The following is a 16,763-nucleotide window of genomic DNA, read 5'->3' as shown; positions in this document are numbered from 1 at the left end:
GAGGTGTAAGACCCATGGGAAGTTCAACCCTGCTGTTGAGGGGCCCTGGCATCTCAAGACAGGTGGAATTAGAGGGTTAAAATCTCCCAGAACACTTGCACCGAGGCTTGGGGGGTTGGCCGTATAAAAATGGTGTTCCTGACAGGTTCCAAGGGGTCATGCCAATACTTTATACCTCTGAGAGGGGAACTGCAGCTGGGGAGCTGCATGCTCCATCCCTTGTTATTCTGGGGGTGTGCCAGCCCCTGCATGCGGCTCCTCAGCCAGAGAATCGTTTCACATTCCATCCCTGGTTATTCTGGGGTGTGCCAGTGCCTGTACCTGTCCCCTGGCTGGCCCCTGTCACTGCTTGCCTTGGCACAGTGCGGCGGGCGGCGCAGCACTGCGGGCTGAAGGAGGCGGCCGAGAACGAGGAGTGGACGGTGTACTGGACAGACACCTCGGTCACCTTGGAGCGCCTCATGGAAATGAAGCGCTTCCAGGTAAACACAGCAGCTGCCCTGCAGGAATTGCTCGGGAAGGAGGGTGGCACAAGGCTGGCTGTGGAGCAGCATGTGGCAGAGTGAAACAGAAGCACCCAAAGCAATGCTGTGAGCTGTCTGTGCCATGTCCTTGGCTGGTGTCACCAGCAGCATTCAGCAGCTGTGGTGGGAACAGGAGCATTCCAGCCCTGTGATGTGCTGTAAAATAAACAGCTGTGGATGATAAACAGCTCTTATGCTGCTCCAGGGCTAAGATGGAATAGGCAGATAAATCAATAGTGAAGCTCAGATAAAGCAGCAGTCGCAAGTCTCACCCCCCAGCAGTAGTTCAAGGCAGCCACAGGCTTGGCTTCCCTCTTGCTGGTGGTTCTCCGTGCACAGGCTCTCCTCAGGGCTGGGATAATCCACCCCCACAGGGACTCTGCTGATCTGGGTTTTTCTGCCCCACTTTCAGAAAGTCAACCACTTCCCAGGCATGATTGAGCTGTGCCGCAAGGACCTGCTGGCTCGCAACCTGAACCGCATGCTGCGGCTCTTCCCCAAGGAGTACAACATCTTCCCCCGCACGTGGTGCCTGCCAGCCGAGTGAGTGCCACGGGGAGGGCTGCACAGGGAGGGGAGGCTGCTCCCTGCCCCTTCTGGGCACCAGAGCCCAAACCTTCGCTTGCTTTGGCACACACCGTGGTGAGCTCCTGCACAGACCTCCCAGGGCAGGTGGGATGTGAGAGCTGGGTCAGGTCACGCAGGTCTGTGACAGGTCTGTGATTAGGAATGGGGTTTCAATTCATCCCCTGCAGGAATTCAGTGTGTGCTGGCCTGCAGCACCGTGGTCTCAGCACCCAGCTGTTAGGAGAGGGTTCAGAAGGGTGTTTTTTGCAGCTGCTAATAGTCACCCCTTCCTTGCACAGCTACGGAGATTTCCATACCTTCAGTTCCACGAGGAAAGCAAGAACATTCATCTGCAAGCCCGACAACAGCTGCCAGGGAAAAGGGATCTTCATAACTCACCACCCAGAGGAGATCAAGCACGGGGAACACATGATCTGTCAGCAGTACATCTCTGAGGTACTGGGACAGTCCCAGAAGAGCGGGGTAGGATCCCAGTCTCCACTCTGCCAGCATCCCCCCTGCTCCCCAGGTCTCCTTAGGTCTGCTGGAGCTGCTGGTGGCTGCAGCACGTTGGGGACACAGACAAAGCTTGTCCCTCTGCTGAACAGCACAGGCAACCAGGGCAGTTCTACACCTCAGCCCTGCTCCTGCCCCTTTCCTCACCTCAGCCTTGTTTCTCCCTCTTCCCTCACCTCAGCCTTGCACCTGCCTCTTTCCTTTCCTCAGCCTTGCTCCTGCCCCCTTCCTCTCTTCAGCCTTGTTTCTCCCTTTTTCCTCACCTCAGCCTTGCTCCTCCCTCTTTCCTCACAGCCCTTCCTCATCGATGGCTTCAAGTTTGACATGCGCATCTACGTGCTGGTCACCTCCTGTGACCCACTGAGGATTTTTCTCTACAAGGAGGGCCTGGCCCGGTTTGCCACCATGAGGTACATCGATCGCAGCACGAGAAACCTGGTAAAAAGGAAGTTTCTAAAAAACTCATATAATATCTGTAGATGTCAGTCCTTAACTTGTCCTGGGGGCATTCCAGGCCTTGAAAAGGCAGGTATTGGGGGTTGCAGGAGTCCCAGCTCGATGCTTTCCTGTTCTTCCTCCTCCTCATGGAGGTATTTCAGGAGGGATAGTAGATTTACCCCAAGGCCTCACATTTGGGCTGTTTACTGGCATTACCACAGAATCATGGAGTTGTTTGCTTGGATGGAACCTTGGAAGGTCTCCAGCCTCAAAACTTGGTCAACAATAGATTCGTATCTGATTTCTCAGGGTCTCACCCTATCAGGCTTTGAAAACCTGCAGAATGAAGCCCCCCTGTCTCTGGGCAGCATGTTCTGCTTCTGGCCCTGATGAGAGTGCTCAATTCCACACCATTCCTACCCTGCCCATGCTTCAGGCAGAAAAGAACATGGGAGTATCTGGTGGAGCTGTTCCTGTTCCTGCTTAGTGGTTCAAAGTGAACAAACATCTCTTGTGGTTCCCTGCCAGGGTGACCTCTGCATGCACCTGACCAATTATGCAATCAACAAACACAATGAGAACTTCGTCACGGACGACACGGTGGGCAGCAAGAGGTACTGGCATGTCAGAGCACTGCAAGAACACTGCCTGGGGACACTGGTTTACCTCAGCTTTCCTGGGGTGACACAGCTGAGCCCTTACCTGCTCCTGTTCCCTGTGCAGGAAGCTGTCCACCCTGAATGCCTGGATGGCAGAGCACGGCCATGACACATCAAAGCTCTGGGAAGATATTGATGACATTGTTATAAAGACGCTGATTTCAGCTCACCCTGTGCTGAAACACAATTACCAGAGCTGCTTCTCCAACCACCCTACTGGCTGTGCCTGCTTTGAAATCCTGGGCTTTGACATTTTGCTGGATAGAAGGCTGAAGCCGTGGCTGCTGGAGGTGAGCTCAGAGCTGGGGGGTTGGGATGAACAGGGCTTGTTCAATTCAAAAGGGCTACCCTGCCCACAGAATTAACCAGGCTGTGAAGCCCAACAACCTGCTGTGAGCAGGATCCAAGAGAACCCATCTCCTGCAAACCATGTAACAACAGAGAGTTTCCCACGCCTTCAGACCCCTTGTCCTGTGAGCACCCTGTGCCAGCTGCCCCCTGCCTGCACCCTGTGGGGTGAGACCCAGGTAACCTGTGGCACAAGTGGGCAGCACTCTGCAGCAGAGAGTGCTGTGTGTGGCTTCCTGTCTGTGACACAAAGAGCATCCGTGGGCAGTGTGGGGCATGGCTGGGGCCGTGGGCTGGCAGCTGGGGTGCCAGGTTAGGTTACCTGCTTGTCTTGGCAGGTGAACCACTCTCCCAGCTTCAGCACGGATTCTCAGCTGGACTGTGAGGTGAAGGACGCGCTTCTGTGTGACACCTTCGACCTGATCAACGTGCACGCCTGCGACAGAAGGAAGGTGCTGGAGGAAGACAAGCGGCGCGTGAAGGAACGGCTCCTGCAGGCCAACCAGACTGTCCGTGAGTCCAGGTACTGCTGTCCCCCACGGAGCTGCAGGCCCCCAGGGAGCAAAGACGGGCATGACACAGCAGGGTAACACCTGGGCTGGCTGTGGAAGCTCCCAGAGCCCATGGCATTGTGCAGCCCCGGAGCTCTCCCAAACCATCTGCATCCTGCAAGGAGGAGCCAGGGCTCCTCTCTGGGTGCCAGGAGACCTGTGCCACGCCGTGCTCTGACAGAGCTGTCCCCAAGCTGCCCCTGCTTGTCTTCTCTTTTGCTGGGGATGGGCAGGGATGCTTACGTGAGGAACCACAGCCCTGCCTCAGGAACTGGGGGTAGCCCGGGCATGTGCCCTTCTCCAGGGCAAGAGTCCTTTCCAGGGCTGAGGGTTTCCCCTTCCTTTGTCTTTGTGTCCTTTCCCAAGCCCGGGTTCAATGAGCCTGCTGCCTTGCAGGCAGGGCGTGGCTCTCTCCAGCTGCTGCTTCCATCAGGAGTCCTGGGATAATCCTGGGACATGCTGAGCATGTCAGCCCTGCACTCTGCCTGTCCCAGAGCCTCCCTCCACAGCTGCCTGTCCTCCCTCCTGCTGCAGGCGCAGGGAGCAGGAGAGCAGCCAGGCTGCCTGGCTGGCACAGGCTGAGAGCTACGAGAACGAGCACCTGGGGGGGTTCCGCCGCATCTACCCAGCACCTGGGACAGAGAAGTACGAGCCCTTCTTCCAGCAGAGCAGGTCCCTCTTCCAGGACACAGCATCATCCAAGGCACGAGAAGAGCATGCCAGGTACGCTGCTCCTGTGGAAACCCACTTCTCACAGGTGGCAGGGAGACCACTTGCTCCTGATCCCTCCTGGGGAACAGCTCTGCTGCTTGGCAGATGTAAGACAGCGGGGAGAGTGGGAGGAGAAAGGAAGGAGCCTGCATGTGCTGTGGCAAAGTCCGTCCTTTCAGATGGACTCCAGAGAGGCAAGGGCAGTACTCCACTGACTTTTGGACCCTAGAGACACCATTTCCCAAATGTCACACTCCCTTTTGGCAAGCACAGCTTAATCCAAGGGCATTTATCTCTTAAAAAGTCTCTTTACAATCATCCCTGTCCCATCTCTTGGCACACTTCTATTATGGGCTATTCATACAGACTTTGGCCTGCAGTAAATGTCCTCAGGTTGAAGGCTGCCCCACAGCCCTTTTGCTATTGTGGCTCTGAGCCAGTGAGTGACTCTGCTGTTCTGTGGCAGGCAGTACCTAGAGGAGATTCGCATGAAAAATGAAAAGCTGGAAGCTGCCAGCAGGAAGAAGAAAACAGAGAAGAACAAAAGCTCAGCTCCTACAATCCACCTTGCTAACAGAAGCACCAAGTCATGGGATAGAAAGGTACCTCAGTGTCAGCATTATCCGTGGGCTCCCCAAGTCAGTGACATGGCTCTGGGAGCTATGCTGAGCCACTGGTACACCCATGGAGCAGAAATTCCAGGTTTGACTCCCTGCATGAAGCTCAGAGTCAACAACTTGTGTTGGTGGTACTTGCAAGCACCTGTGTTGTGCCTTTCTACTTTGGCTCTTGTTGGGATCTCTGTCCCACCCTGAGACTATAACTGTCCCCAGGGTTGGAGCAGCTCCTGGCTTTGTCTCACCTGTGCATTGTTCCAACTTCAGCTTTGCTACAGCTCAGGTGTTTCTCTGCCGAGGTGCAGCGCATCCAGTACAACTCCATGCAGCCCCAGCACATCGTGGAACACGAGGAGAAGAGGAGAGTGAATTCTCTGCTGCGGCGTGAGAAGCTGATCCGAAACCTGGGCATCATCGACCAGCTTTCCCGGCTGTTCCCCACACCTGACACCCAGGGATCCTGTGTCCTCCAGAGCCAGGTAAGGGCACTGCCCACAGCCACCCCACACAGCCAGGGCAGAAGGATGAGGAGAAGTCAATTGGGCACTGAGCATCTCTGGGGGAGCAGATGGGGGTCTGCTGCAGGCAGATCAGCTGCTGTGCCTTCAGGATGATGCGAGTCTGGAATGGTGGTGGGGGCATATGGGGGGACAGTGTGGGATGATGCTTTAGTGAGCACCTGGGCGTGACTAGAGAAGACATTTCCTCCCCATCTCCTGCCAAGGCCTACAGAAGTGTAAGCCATGGCCATTTTCCTTCCCTCCTTCCAGCTGCACTTTCCCTGGGATGTCGTCGGGAACAACACCACCAACAATGTAATGATGGTTATCTCATTCCTGGGAGCCCCAGCTCAGGAGGGCCCTAGAGCCCAGCCCAGGCCACGGCCCATCCCGGGCCCAGATCCCAGCGACATGAAGAGCCTGTGTGTAGAGGGCCGGAGCGTGCTGTACCACGCGCGCGACGAGGGCTCGCGGGCGCTGGGCGGGGGCTGGCTGCAGGGCCAGGCCGCGGGGGCAACGCTCACCCAGCCCTGCACCCACCCCAGGCGGCAGCAGCCGAAGGAACAGCAGCTCCCTGCCTCGGGAGCCCAGGCTGAATGCTGTGAGTGTGCATCTCCTTCCTGGGGATGCTCCCCACATCTCCTTCCTGGGGATGCTCCCCACATCTCCTTCCTGGGGATGCTCCCCACATCACCTTCCTGGGGATGCTCCCTACATCTCCTTCCTGGGGATGCTCCCCACATCACCTTCCTGGGGATGCTCCCCACATCACCTTCCTGGGGATGCTCCCCACATCTCCTTCCTGGGGATGCTCCCCACATCACCTTCCTGGGGATGCTCCCCACATCACCTTCCTGGGGATGCTCCCTACATCACCTTCCTGCAGATGCTCCCAGCCTTGCCAGGGTGGGAGGAATGGGTGGTGGGCTGGATGGAGCTCTCAGGGGTGCTGGAACACTGAAAAAGTCACCATGCTCTGCCTGGGCCACTGGTAACCACTGGAAGTCTCTGTCTGAGGCTTGGAGCATCCCATTTGCAGGGACTGGGTGGTCTCCCAGGATCAAGGGTTGATGTGCAGGCATGGGGGAGTGTGAGAAGCCAGGAAAGTCAAAGGGGTGCGTTAGCTCCTGAAGGTCAGAGGTGACACAGCACAGTCCCCAGTCTCTTCCCAGGCCTCCCTCCCACCACACTGCTCCCTACCCATGCTCACTCTCCATCCTCTCCCAGCCCTGCCTGGCTCCTCAGCATTGGCTCCATCCACTTTGCAGCCTTAGAACCAGAGGAGGGGCTGCCAGGACCAAGCCCCACATGGAAGGGCAGTGGGGGCTGCTGACCCGCAGAGCTGCTGCTCTGCACAGCCCCACATCTCTCTGTGCTGTTCCAGGTGATGCCGATAGCTCATCATGCTCCGATGGAGGCAGCTGTCCCCCAGTTTCCCCAGCCAGCCCCGGGCAGGTCACGGGTGGTGCCATCTTCGGCCACCTGCATCCTCCCATGGCCACTGCCGTTCAAGTGGAGCACACACATGCTTCAAACCATGGCAGAGCCTCATGCCCGTGTGTCACATCATGCCAGCACCTTGCCCCGTGCCAGCATGCCCCTTCACAGCAGGAAAAGCACAGGTAACACGGCCGAGGGCTCAGCCTTCCTCCCGTGTGCGCTGGAATGAGAACCAGGACTTGCAAGACAGGCTGGCTGCTTCCATCAACTCTAGAGTCGGCTGCTGAGCCCCCTGACCAGAGCCTGGGCTCCAGCCACCCGCCCCGACTAGCTTCACCTCTGCCGGGGCCGGAGACCGCTGCTCGTGCCCCTGTCCGTGCCCTGCCCGCTGCACTCGCGTCCGTGACCCATCACTGCCTGCAGCGCAGCCCCCCGGAGGCCACCTCGCTCCAGACCCGTCGGAACCTCGCTTCCCCCGCCGGCCCCGCCCGTTCCTGGGCCAGTTCCCGGGCCTGTCGGTGGCCATGGCGCTGCTGCTGCAGCGCGGCCTGCGGGCGGTGCCGCTGCTCGCCTGGGCCCCGCGGCGGGCGGCGGCGACGCGGCCCGGAGACCCGGAGCCGCCGGAGCCGGCGCTGGAGGAGGCGGAGAGGTGCGGAGCTGCCGTCCCGCGGCCGGGGCTGTGCCGGCCCCGGCGCTCACGCGTGTTCCCCGCAGGGCGCGGCGGCGGCGGCGGGCGGCGCGGATGGAGCGGCTGCGGCGGGAGCTGGGCGGGGGGCGCGGAGCCCCCGAGCGCGCCCTGACCTGGCAGGCGATGGAGCAGCTGCGGTGAGCGCGGGGCCGGGCGGGCAGCACCGCGCCTCCCCGCCGCCCGCCCCCTGACCGTGCCCGTGCCCGCAGGTTCCTGCGGCAGGAGCTGCCCGAGGAGTGGCCGCTGGAGCGCCTGGCACAGGGCTTCGGTGTCAGCACCGACGTGGTGCGGCGGGTGCTGCGGAGCCGCGGCTGCCCCTCGCCGCGCCGCCGCCTGCGGCAGGACCAGCGGGCGCTGAGCGGCACCACCGCAGCACCGGCGGGACGGGGAGCGGGGGACGGGCGCGAGGTGCGCGCCCCCGACGGGACGCTGCTGTATCGGCTGCCGCGGGGCTGGGGCGGGCCGGGGCCCGGCGCGCAATAAACGGAGTTGGGACCCGCCTCCGCCTGTGCCGCTTCCGTCGCGCCGGGCGCGGGCTGCGGGGCCGCGGGGATGAGCTCCGGGGCCGCGGGGATGGGCTCCGAGGGGCCGGCCCTGGGCTCCGGGGCCGCGGGGACGGGCTCTGCGGCGGCGGGGATGGGCTCCGAGGCCGCGGGTATGGGTTCCGAGGTGGCGCGGCTGCTGGAGGCGGTGGACTTCGCCGCCAGGAAACACAAGGAGCAGCGGCGTCTGGATCCCGAGGGCACCCCGTACATCAACCACCCCATCGGTGCGGAAACTCCGCGTCCCGCTCCCGGGTGACCCCTGCGGCCCCTCTCTCCCTCACCCCTGGGACCCCTCCTGCTCCGGAGCGCTGCCGACCCCCGGGAGCCCCTTACTTTAATCACTGGAGAGAACCGTGTCCGTTCTCCCGTACCATGTCCTCCAGCCCGATGGGGCAGAGCTTTCTAGGCATTGCTTGGCCCCTGCCCCAGCCCTGTGTCTGGTTGTGTTGCTGTGGATGGGGCGCTCGGGAGCTGCTGAGGGGCTCCCGTGCCACAATCGCACCTGCCAGGTCTGGGGGCAGCTCCCACCTTGGGGCAGTGCCGGTGCCTGGACCGTCCTGCCTGCCCAGCCAAAGGATTCACCCCGCTGGATGTGCCTGTGGGGTTTCCCCCGCCCAGGGTGGATCTCGGGGAAACCTCCCTGCCCACCGTGCGGGGCAGCCCCCGTGCCACCCACGGCAGCCGCTGTCCCGGCCCGGAGCTGCCTGTTCCCCGGTGCCTCCTCCCACCTTTCCGTTCTCGCTGCAGGCGTCGCCAGGATCCTGGCACACGAGGCCGGCGTGACGGACATAGTGGTGCTGCAGGTACCGCCCTGCCCTCCCTGCCCTCCCTGCCCGCTCCCCGGCGCTCGGCCCGGGCCCCCGCAGTGCCCCTCGTCCCCTGCTCGCCGCAGGCCGCCCTGCTGCACGACACCGTGGAGGACACGGACACCACGTTCTCCGAGATCGAGGAGCGGTTCGGCGCAGAGGTGCGGCGCGTGGTGGAGGAGGTGACGGACGACAAGAGCTTGCCCAAGATGGAGCGGAAGCGGCTGCAGATCGAGCGCGCTGCCGCCTGCAGCCGGCGCGCCAAGCTGGTCAAGCTGGCGGACAAGCTGTACAACCTGCGGGACCTGAACCGCTGCACCCCGCGAGGTACCGCCCGCGCCGGGGCGGCGGCGCCGCGGGGACGGGGACGGGGACGGGCCCGGCGGGTCCCGGGCAGCAGCACGGCTACAGGGGTACAGCTGCTGGGTGTGCCAAGGGGCAGAGGAGCCCCGGGGCGACAGTGGCGGGAGCGGAGGCACTGTGTGTCTCTGTCTGTGTGTCTGTCTATCTGTCTGTCTGCCTCCGTGCGTGTGGGGCCGTGTTCGAGTACTCGGGGCTGGGGCTGCTGTCGGTATCGGTAAGGCATCGCCGGAAGTGACGTCGCGCGTGTTCCCGCAGGATGGTCGGCGGAGCGCGTGCAGGAGTACTTCCGGTGGGCGGCGCGCGTGGTGTCGGGGCTGCGCGGGACCAGCGCGGCCCTGGAGGGGGCGCTGCAGCGCCTGTTCGAGGAGCGCGGCGTGCCCACGTAACCGCATCGGCCAATAAACGTGCGCAGAGCTCGGCGTCCTTGGGTTGCTATGGTACCGCGCGCTTCCGGCTCCGTGCCGCCGAGTTCCGGCTGCGCCGCGCCCGCGCTCGGGCGTTCCGGGTGCCGCGCCGGCCCCCGCCATGGCGCTCGCCGGGCGGCGCGACGCGCCCGAGCCGCCGGACTTCGGGATCCTGAAGCGGCTGGCGCGGGACCAGCTCGTCTACCTGCTGGAGCAGGTCCGGGGGCAGCCAGGGTGCGCGGGGAGCCGGCGGATCGGTGCTGGCCCGGGGGTCGGGGGTCGGGATCGGGGTCGCGGCGGGCGGGGCAGCCGCGCGGTGCCGGCCCACGCCCGCCTGCCCGCAGCTCCCCGGGAGGAAGGACTTGTTCATCGAGGCCGACCTGATGAGCCCGCTGGACCGCATCGCCAACGTGTCCATCCTGAAGGTACCGCGGGCCCCGCTCGGGCCGGCCCTGCCGCCGCCCGCCGCCCGCGCCCACCCCGCGCCTGTCCCCGCAGCAGCACGACGTGGACAAGCTCTACAAGGTGGAGACCCGGCCGGGCCCCGGCGCCAGCGACCAGTGAGTGTCCCGCGCCGGGGCTGGGCTGGCTCCGCTGCTGTGCCCGAGCAGGGCCGGGGAGAGACGGTCCGGGAGCAGCCCCGGGGTACGGGAGCAGCCCCGGGTACGGGAGCAGCCCCGGTACGAGCAGCCCTCGCTCCCCTCTGTCGCTCAGGTTCTGCTTCCTGGTGCGGCCGCGGGTCAGGACCATGCGGTTCATCGCGGGTGAGTGCGGCCCCGGTGCTGCCCCTCGGCTGTGCCCGGGCCCGAGGGGCTCCCGGGGTCTCACCGTGCCTGGGGTAATCACTGGGCTCTGAGAGCCCGGGGGAGCTGTGCCTGGCAGGGTGGGCAGCTCAGCTCTGCAGGGGCTCTGCGGGCTGTCCACAGATATTGTCAACGCTGACAAGATGTCAGGGAGGAGCAGGAAGTACAAAATCATCTTCAGCCCCCAGAAGGTTAGTGGGACCCGTTCCCCTGTCACTCTGTGCCTGCCCAGCCTTTGCACCTCCCACCCCTTCTACAGGCACCAAAAATTGTTTCTAACCCAGAAATGTTTAAGTAAACCCAAGTGTTGTGTAAGGAAGGGTGCTGGGCCCTTCCAGAGCTCTTCCTGCTCAGAGCCTGCTTGGCTCTGAGGGTCTCCCCTTCCCTTCCAGTTCTATGCTTGCGAGATGGTGCTGGAGGAAGAGGGGGTCTTTGGTGGTGAGTGGGGCTGCAGTGCTGGCTCGGGGCAGCTGACACTGCGTGGTTCCAGTTAAATCCCAGTGCTGGCATCCCTGTGTGGGCAGGGACAGGAAGGTGGGCAGGGAACACAGGTTCTCTCAGGGCTGACAGATGTGTGCCTACACAGCATCAGCCCCTCTCTTCTGCCTGAGGAGAGGAGACTTGTCCTGCCACCCATCCTGTCTGAAGCTTCACAGGCCCTGTTTTGGGGCTGCTGTGATTCTTGGGGCTCTTCCTGCCCAGGGCTGCATAAGTGTCCCTTATCCCTGTCCTGAGCACAGATGTCACCTGCGATGAATGGTCCTTCTACCTGCTGCCCCTGGATGAAGACATCATCAGCATGGAGCTGCCCGAGTTCTTCCGCGACTACTTTCTGGTCAGTGGGACCCTGGTGGGGTGACAGCCCTTCCTGTGCCCTGTGCCTCACTGGGGACAAGGTGCTGTTCAGAGAGGAGGTGTGTGGTGTCCTGCTCAGCCCCTCAGTGCACCAGGGGCCCCGTGTGCTCCCCAGGGGCAGCTTTTGTTGGGAGTGGCCCCTCTGCCCCTGGCTGAGCAGCTTTGGGCCATCCCACTGTGTTCCTGGGATGAATCTTTGTGCCCAGCCCAATCCTCTGCCATGGCAGTCCTTCCCTGCCAGCTGCCACTCTCACTCCCTCATCCTGCAGGAGGGAGATCACCGCTGGATCAACCCCGTGGCCAGAGCCCTGCAGCTGCTGAACTCCCTTTATGGCCCTTTTGGGAAGACGTATGGCATTGGCCGCTCTGCTAAGGTGTGCCTGGCACCCCTTGGGTCCCCTCAGGGCTGCAGGGGCCTGGACCCCATCAACCACAGGGCAGCACATCACCACTGAGGTGTAACTGTGCTGTGCCTCCTCCTTGGCAGCTTTTTGGGGGGTCCCATGTGCCAAGGTGGGCAGTGGAGGGGTGGCTGCTGCTCGCTGGGGTGTGCTGGAGCCCTCCGTGCCCTGAAGGGGGGGAGCATTTGTGCCTGGCCTTGGTGGTGAGCCCCACTGTGTGTCAGGGCCTGGGTGGCAGCCTGGGGCTGCCCTGCTCCCTCTGCCCCTCACAGATGAGCTACGAGCTGTGGCGGGACCTGGAGGAGGAGAGCGAGAGCGAAGGCCAGGGCAGGAAACCTGAGATTGGACACGTCTTCCTCATGGACAGAGGTGGGCTGAGGCCAGGGCAGCGCTGGGGGAATGCAGTTTGGGCAGCAGGGCCCCAGAGGGGCAGGGACAGCCTCTGTGGTTGGCAGGAGGAGCGGGAGGGCAGGCTGGCTCTGCTCTGCTTGCAGACACGGACTACGTGACAGCACTCTGCTCCCAGGTGGTCTACGAGGGGCTCGTGGACGACACCTTCCGCATCAAGTGTGGTGGGTGAAAGGGGATGGCGATGGGGCAGCACGGGGCTGGCACTCAGAGTGGGGCAGAACAGGGCTCTGAACACAGAACACAGGGCTGGGCACTCAGAGTGGGGCAGAACAGGGCTGGGCACTCAGAACAGGGCTGGGCACTCAGAGTGGGGCAGAACAGGGCTGGGCACTCAGAACAGGGCTGGGCACTCAGAGTGGGGCAGAACGGGGCTCTGAACTCAGCATGGGGCTCTGCACTCACCTGTCAGGTGCTGTCCCACAGGGACAGTCCCAGTGTGCGATGCTGCTGGAGGTCATCCACAGGAACAGTCCTCACTCTGACGAAGATGCTCTGGCATCCCCTGTCTCTGCTGCCTCTTACAGCAAGGCTTGTGCATGTGGGGATGTTGCTGTGTCTGGGACAAAGCAGCTCTTTACTTTTCCCTGCAGGCAGTGTGGATTTTGGGCCAGAAGTCACCTCTTCTGACAAGAGTATTAAGGTGCTGCTCAATTCCCAGGACAAAGTGAGTCCTCAGAAGCCTCAGGGGGAGTCCCCTGGGGAGGAGGCAGAGTGGAAAATTTCCTCCCCCAAATTTGAGCAGGAGTGGCTGGGGGCTGCTGGGCCCCCGAGCATGGCTTCAGGCACAGACAGAGAAACCTGGTGCAGCTCCACTTCTGAACGTGTCAGAGTCCCTGCATGCAGGGCTGTGTCACAAATGAGTGATTTAATGTCGCTAAAGGAATCACCAGCAAAAGTATCCACAAAAATGGGTTGAATATAAAAGCCACAGCATGACAAAGTTCTAAACGGTTAAAGCACACGGATGAAAAGCAAAAACTAATTATAAATCAATCAATCCAAACCAAAATCAACTCAAAAATACCTACGTGGAGGTGGAGGTGGGGAATGAAAAGGATAGGAAAGGGTAAGGATAGAAGGCAATACAGAAAACCCTCCTGTTGACTCACAAGGTTCACAGTAATTTTCCATCCTGGCCACAGTTCAGGTTGGTATTTAACGATGGAATTTGAGAATGAAAATATTATTCCACTTGGGGTTTTATTCAGGTTACAAAAATAAGTTTCCCAGGCTGTTCATTTAAAAACAACAGTACTAGTCCTAGGAGGAGAGAGTGTTTCTGCTGAGCTGGGGAGGAGCTCAGCCCAGGTGCTGTTCAACAGGGCTGATCCCTGAGGAGCATTTCTCAGACGATGGTGTGGGATGCACAGAGGGCTGCACTGACAGGCTGCTGTGCTGCCAGCCAGGGTTTTGGGGCTCGGGGTGGCACAGGGTGGCACGTGGCCAGTGTGCTGTCAGGCTGCTGGCAGTGCTGGCCCTGGGCTCTGTCTGCAGCTGCTCTGCTCCCACAGGTGTTCAGCCAGATTCGCAACGAGCACTTCTCCAGCGTCTTTGGCTTCCTGAGCCAGAAGTCGCGGAACCTGCAGGCTCAGTACGATGTGAGTGCCACCCTGCCTGTGTGCACAGCCAGGCTGCCCTGTCCCCCACAGCCAGGCTCCCCTGTCCCTCACCCCCTGCTCTCCCTCCGCAGCGGCGCCGGGGCATGGACATCAAGCAGATGAAGGACTTTGTGTCCCAGGAGCTGAAGGGACTGAAGCAGGAGCATCGCCTGCTGAGCCTGCGTAGGAGCCTGGGGAGGGAGGGAGGGGCCTTGGCTGTTCTGGGAGTGCTGGAGCTCTGGGGGAAGCAGGGGTCGAGGAGCCCTGGATGTGCCCAGAGGGCAGGGCAGGGGCTGCTGCCATGTGCCTCCAAAGCCCCTGTGTCTCTTGGCTGTGTAGATATTGGTGCCTGTGAGTCTATCATGAAAAAGAAAACCAAGCAGGACTTCCAAGAGACCATCAAGGCAGAACACTGTGAGTGCTGCTCCATGCCCTGTGTGCCCACCCCTGCCCCAGTCTGACCCATGGCCTCGCTTGCCCCAGGCCCAGGTGTGTTCCCCATGTGGCCACCACCCTCCCAGTCCTTTGAGGCTGCCTCAAGATCCTAAGTAGGGTCAGGCTGAGAGAGAATGTGTGGTGGAGTGGGGGCCCCATTTCCTTGGGTGCTGGGAGGGCAGTGGAGCCCAGAGCCCAGCTCAGTGGGCTGGCAAGAACCCTGGGGTGATGCTGCCTGTGCCCCTGCCACAGCACTGCTGGAGGGCTTTGACATCCGTGAGAGCACCAGCTTCATCGAGGAGCACATTGACCGGCAGGTGAGCCCTGGGTCCCAGCCTGCTGCAGCTGCCCCATGCTGCCCTGTTCAGCCCTGCTCCCCCCTGCTCCCCCTGCTCCCCCCTGCTCCCCCTGCTCCCCCTGCTTCCCCTGCTTCCCCTGCTCCCCCCTGCTCACCCCTGCTCCCCACAGGTGTCCCCCATCGAGAGCCTGCGCCTCATGTGCCTCCTGTCCATCACGGAAAACGGTGAGTGAGTGCCCACTGGGCTGAGCACGGCAGTGGCACCGAGCCCCAGCCCTGGCACAGAGCTCACCTGCTGCTCCCCACAGGTCTGGTGCCCAAGGACTACCGCTCCCTGAAAACCCAGTACCTGCAGGTGAGGGCTGAGTCACTGCAGAGCAAGAGCTCAGGGGAGTTCCCCTCCTCTCTCCTCGCTGTGGTGCTGGGCTGCAGCACTCCTGGGGATGCACAGGCCCTTCAGGAGCCCCAGCTGTCTCTGCAGGACAGACCCTGCTCCATGTGAGCCCTGCTGCCCTGCCCTGTGCTTGCTGGGGGCTCTGAGCGGAGGGGACACCTGTCTGCTGCCCGTGCTGGCACAAGGGCTGCACTCTGATCCTGCTGCCCCTTCCCAGAGCTACGGGCCCGAGCACTTGCTGACCTTCCACAACCTCAAGCGCATGGGGCTGCTGACAGAGCAGTCAGCTGGGGAGACCCTGACGGCCGTGGAGAGCAAAGTCAGCAAGCTGGTGACAGACCGAGCTGCAGGTGAGGCAGCCATGGCCCTGGAGCCTGGGGAGGGCAGCTGCTGCCACAGATCTGCAGAGGCACAGGGCAAACAAACGGGCTGCCAGCAGCGAGGGGTCTGCAGCAGTGCTGCTGCAGGCAGGGCAGGGGGCTCTGCTGGGGTTGGCAAACACCAGACACACAGCTCTGAACATCTCTGCCAGCCTGGGTCTGGGCTGCAGACAGAGCCTCTTCAGATGTTTCTCCTTGTCATGTTTTCCAGGAAAGATCACAGATGCATTCAGTTCTTTGGCCAGGAAGAGTAATTTCCGAGCCATAAGCAAGAAGCTGGGGTTGGTACGTCTTTGAGGGGTGCTGGCTGGGCACAGTGCCCACGGAGCAGAGAGCTCTGCTTGGCCTGTGCCTGTGCCCAGGCTCCAGGCTTGGCACCTTGGGGGGCACAGTTCAGTGCCACAGCTGCTCCAGGCTTCTCCTCGGGGCGGGGGCCACTGCCAGCTTCCCCCTGACCCTGACCCTGACCCTGACCCTGCTGCAGCGCTGGGGCTTTCCTTGTGCCCTTCAGACACTGCAGTGGCACTGGGCAGCCAGCCCCGTGTCCTCCATCCTCAGACAGGTCTGAGGGTGCTGCCAAGGTGACATTTCTGTCCCTGGCCCTGCTGCACAGCCCACCCAGGCCGTGTGATGCTGGCTGTGGCGCGGTGGGGCGGAAGGTGGGGACACAGCTGTGCTCCAGGTGCCTGTCCCTCCTCACCCTTGCGCCTCTGAGGGGGTGAGGCCCCAGGCATACTGCTCCTGTACCTTTGGTGTCACTGTCACTGCAGATCCCTCGGCTGGATGGTGAGTACGACCTCAAAATGCCTCGGGACATGGCGTATGTTTTTGGTGGGGCCTACATTCCCCTGAGCTGCAAGATCATCGAGCAGGTGAGCTCTTCTGCCACTGCAGAGTCGGGCACATCCCCTGGAGCCCCTGCCTCCTTCTGGGGAGCCCAGCAGGAGTCCTCCTGCCCAGGGCTGATGGTGTCACTGTCACCCTGTCACTGTCACCCTCAGGTGCTGGAGCGCCGGGGCTGGCAGGGCCTGGAGGAGGTGGTGCGGCTGCTCAATGGCAACGAGTTCAGTGCCTCAGGTAGCTGTGGGGGGCTGGGGGTGGCGGGGCTGGCGCTGGCACGGCTCACAGCGCTGCTCCCCATGCAGACAGCACCGTGGAGGACAGCCCTGCGTGCGAGGCCCAGCGCGTGGTGCTCGCCGTGTTCCTGGGCGGCTGCACCTTCTCCGAGATTGCAGCACTCCGCTTCCTGGGGAAGGAGAGAGGTGGGGAGGGAAGGGCAAGGGGAAGGCACATGGCTGTGCTGGGAAATGGGCAGTGTGGGTGCTGCCCCACAGCACTGCCCGGGCACCGACCGGCCTCTCCTACAGGGTGCAAGTTCATCTTCCTGACCACGGCCATCACCAACAGCGCCCGCATGATGGAGGCCATGATCGAGGCCAAGGCCTGAGCGCCGGAGGGGCCGAGGGAAGGGCGCCAGTAAAATCTGTGATAACAACGAGCCGGCCTCGGGC

The 16,763-nt window shown here is 62.1% G+C and overlaps 4 protein-coding genes across 7 annotated transcripts; all 4 read left to right on the top strand.

The window, feature by feature from the left end:
• Positions 1-75: 75 nt before the first annotated feature.
• TTLL13 (tubulin tyrosine ligase like 13) lies at positions 76-7,063 on the top strand. Its single transcript, XM_056499718.1, has 12 exons — positions 76-482; positions 937-1,067; positions 1,391-1,547; positions 1,902-2,045; positions 2,574-2,659; positions 2,769-2,994; positions 3,391-3,575; positions 4,138-4,326; positions 4,781-4,916; positions 5,237-5,410; positions 5,702-6,032; positions 6,816-7,063. The coding sequence occupies exons 1-12, from the start codon at positions 159-161 to the stop codon at positions 7,055-7,057; spliced, it is 2,325 nt and encodes a 774-aa protein (XP_056355693.1). The 5' UTR covers positions 76-158; the 3' UTR covers positions 7,058-7,063.
• A 243-nt stretch (positions 7,064-7,306) lies between these two features.
• Positions 7,307-8,059, top strand: NGRN (neugrin, neurite outgrowth associated). The gene is made up of 3 exons (XM_056499729.1): positions 7,307-7,520; positions 7,586-7,696; positions 7,769-8,059. Exons 1-3 carry the CDS (start codon positions 7,396-7,398, stop codon positions 8,040-8,042), a joined length of 510 nt encoding a protein of 169 aa, XP_056355704.1. The 5' UTR covers positions 7,307-7,395; the 3' UTR covers positions 8,043-8,059.
• On the top strand, positions 8,052-9,692 carry HDDC3 (HD domain containing 3; the record flags this gene model as incomplete). The annotated part of the gene is made up of 4 exons (XM_056500030.1): positions 8,052-8,328; positions 8,852-8,907; positions 8,997-9,237; positions 9,529-9,692. Coding segments are annotated over 4 exons (705 nt in total), but the record flags the coding sequence as incomplete, so codon positions are not given.
• A 15-nt stretch (positions 9,693-9,707) lies between these two features.
• VPS33B (VPS33B late endosome and lysosome associated) lies at positions 9,708-16,750 on the top strand. Of its 4 annotated transcripts, none has more exons than XM_056499724.1 (23): positions 9,708-9,894; positions 10,022-10,102; positions 10,176-10,237; positions 10,392-10,441; positions 10,604-10,671; positions 10,873-10,918; positions 11,221-11,315; positions 11,605-11,709; positions 12,009-12,105; positions 12,231-12,312; positions 12,742-12,811; positions 13,659-13,745; positions 13,838-13,928; positions 14,085-14,159; positions 14,433-14,497; positions 14,649-14,703; positions 14,787-14,833; positions 15,090-15,222; positions 15,464-15,537; positions 16,023-16,124; positions 16,254-16,329; positions 16,398-16,514; positions 16,620-16,750. In XM_056499724.1, exons 1-23 carry the CDS (start codon positions 9,799-9,801, stop codon positions 16,697-16,699), a joined length of 1,854 nt encoding a protein of 617 aa, XP_056355699.1. In that variant the 5' UTR covers positions 9,708-9,798; the 3' UTR covers positions 16,700-16,750. The 4 variants fall into 4 exon arrangements, with proteins under 4 accessions (XP_056355699.1, XP_056355700.1, XP_056355701.1 ...); XM_056499725.1 differs by having other exon boundaries at positions 9,726-9,894; positions 10,179-10,237; positions 12,231-12,308; positions 12,738-12,811; XM_056499726.1 differs by having other exon boundaries at positions 9,726-9,894; positions 10,179-10,237.
• The last annotated feature ends 13 nt before the right edge of the window (positions 16,751-16,763 follow it).

The sequence above is a fragment of the Oenanthe melanoleuca genome, chromosome 10 (genome assembly GCF_029582105.1).
Source record: "Oenanthe melanoleuca isolate GR-GAL-2019-014 chromosome 10, OMel1.0, whole genome shotgun sequence".
In the NCBI taxonomy this organism is placed as follows: Eukaryota; Metazoa; Chordata; class Aves; order Passeriformes; family Muscicapidae; genus Oenanthe; species Oenanthe melanoleuca.
Note: the sequence above shows the minus strand (reverse complement) of the source record. Positions and strands in the feature narration are given on the sequence as shown.

What these genes read in the sequence shown, in the direction of transcription:
- TTLL13 (XM_056499718.1), top strand. Translation starts at nt 159, where the DNA reads ATGCCAATACTTTATACCTCTGAGAGGGGAACTGCAGCTGGGGAGCTG. An exon ending in TGAAGCCGTGGCTGCTGGAG is followed by an intron (nt 2,995 to 3,390) that starts GTGAGCTCAGAG and finishes TTGTCTTGGCAG; the next exon opens with GTGAACCACTCTCCCAGCTT. An exon ending in CAGACTGTCCGTGAGTCCAG is followed by an intron (nt 3,576 to 4,137) that starts GTACTGCTGTCC and finishes CTCCTGCTGCAG; the next exon opens with GCGCAGGGAGCAGGAGAGCA.
- NGRN (XM_056499729.1), top strand. Translation starts at nt 7,396, where the DNA reads ATGGCGCTGCTGCTGCAGCGCGGCCTGCGGGCGGTGCCGCTGCTCGCC. An exon ending in GCGCTGGAGGAGGCGGAGAG is followed by an intron (nt 7,521 to 7,585) that starts GTGCGGAGCTGC and finishes TGTTCCCCGCAG; the next exon opens with GGCGCGGCGGCGGCGGCGGG. An exon ending in CAGGCGATGGAGCAGCTGCG is followed by an intron (nt 7,697 to 7,768) that starts GTGAGCGCGGGG and finishes CCGTGCCCGCAG; the next exon opens with GTTCCTGCGGCAGGAGCTGC.
- VPS33B (XM_056499724.1), top strand. Translation starts at nt 9,799, where the DNA reads ATGGCGCTCGCCGGGCGGCGCGACGCGCCCGAGCCGCCGGACTTCGGG. An exon ending in GGAAGAGGGGGTCTTTGGTG is followed by an intron (nt 10,919 to 11,220) that starts GTGAGTGGGGCT and finishes TCCTGAGCACAG; the next exon opens with ATGTCACCTGCGATGAATGG. An exon ending in CAACGAGTTCAGTGCCTCAG is followed by an intron (nt 16,330 to 16,397) that starts GTAGCTGTGGGG and finishes CTCCCCATGCAG; the next exon opens with ACAGCACCGTGGAGGACAGC.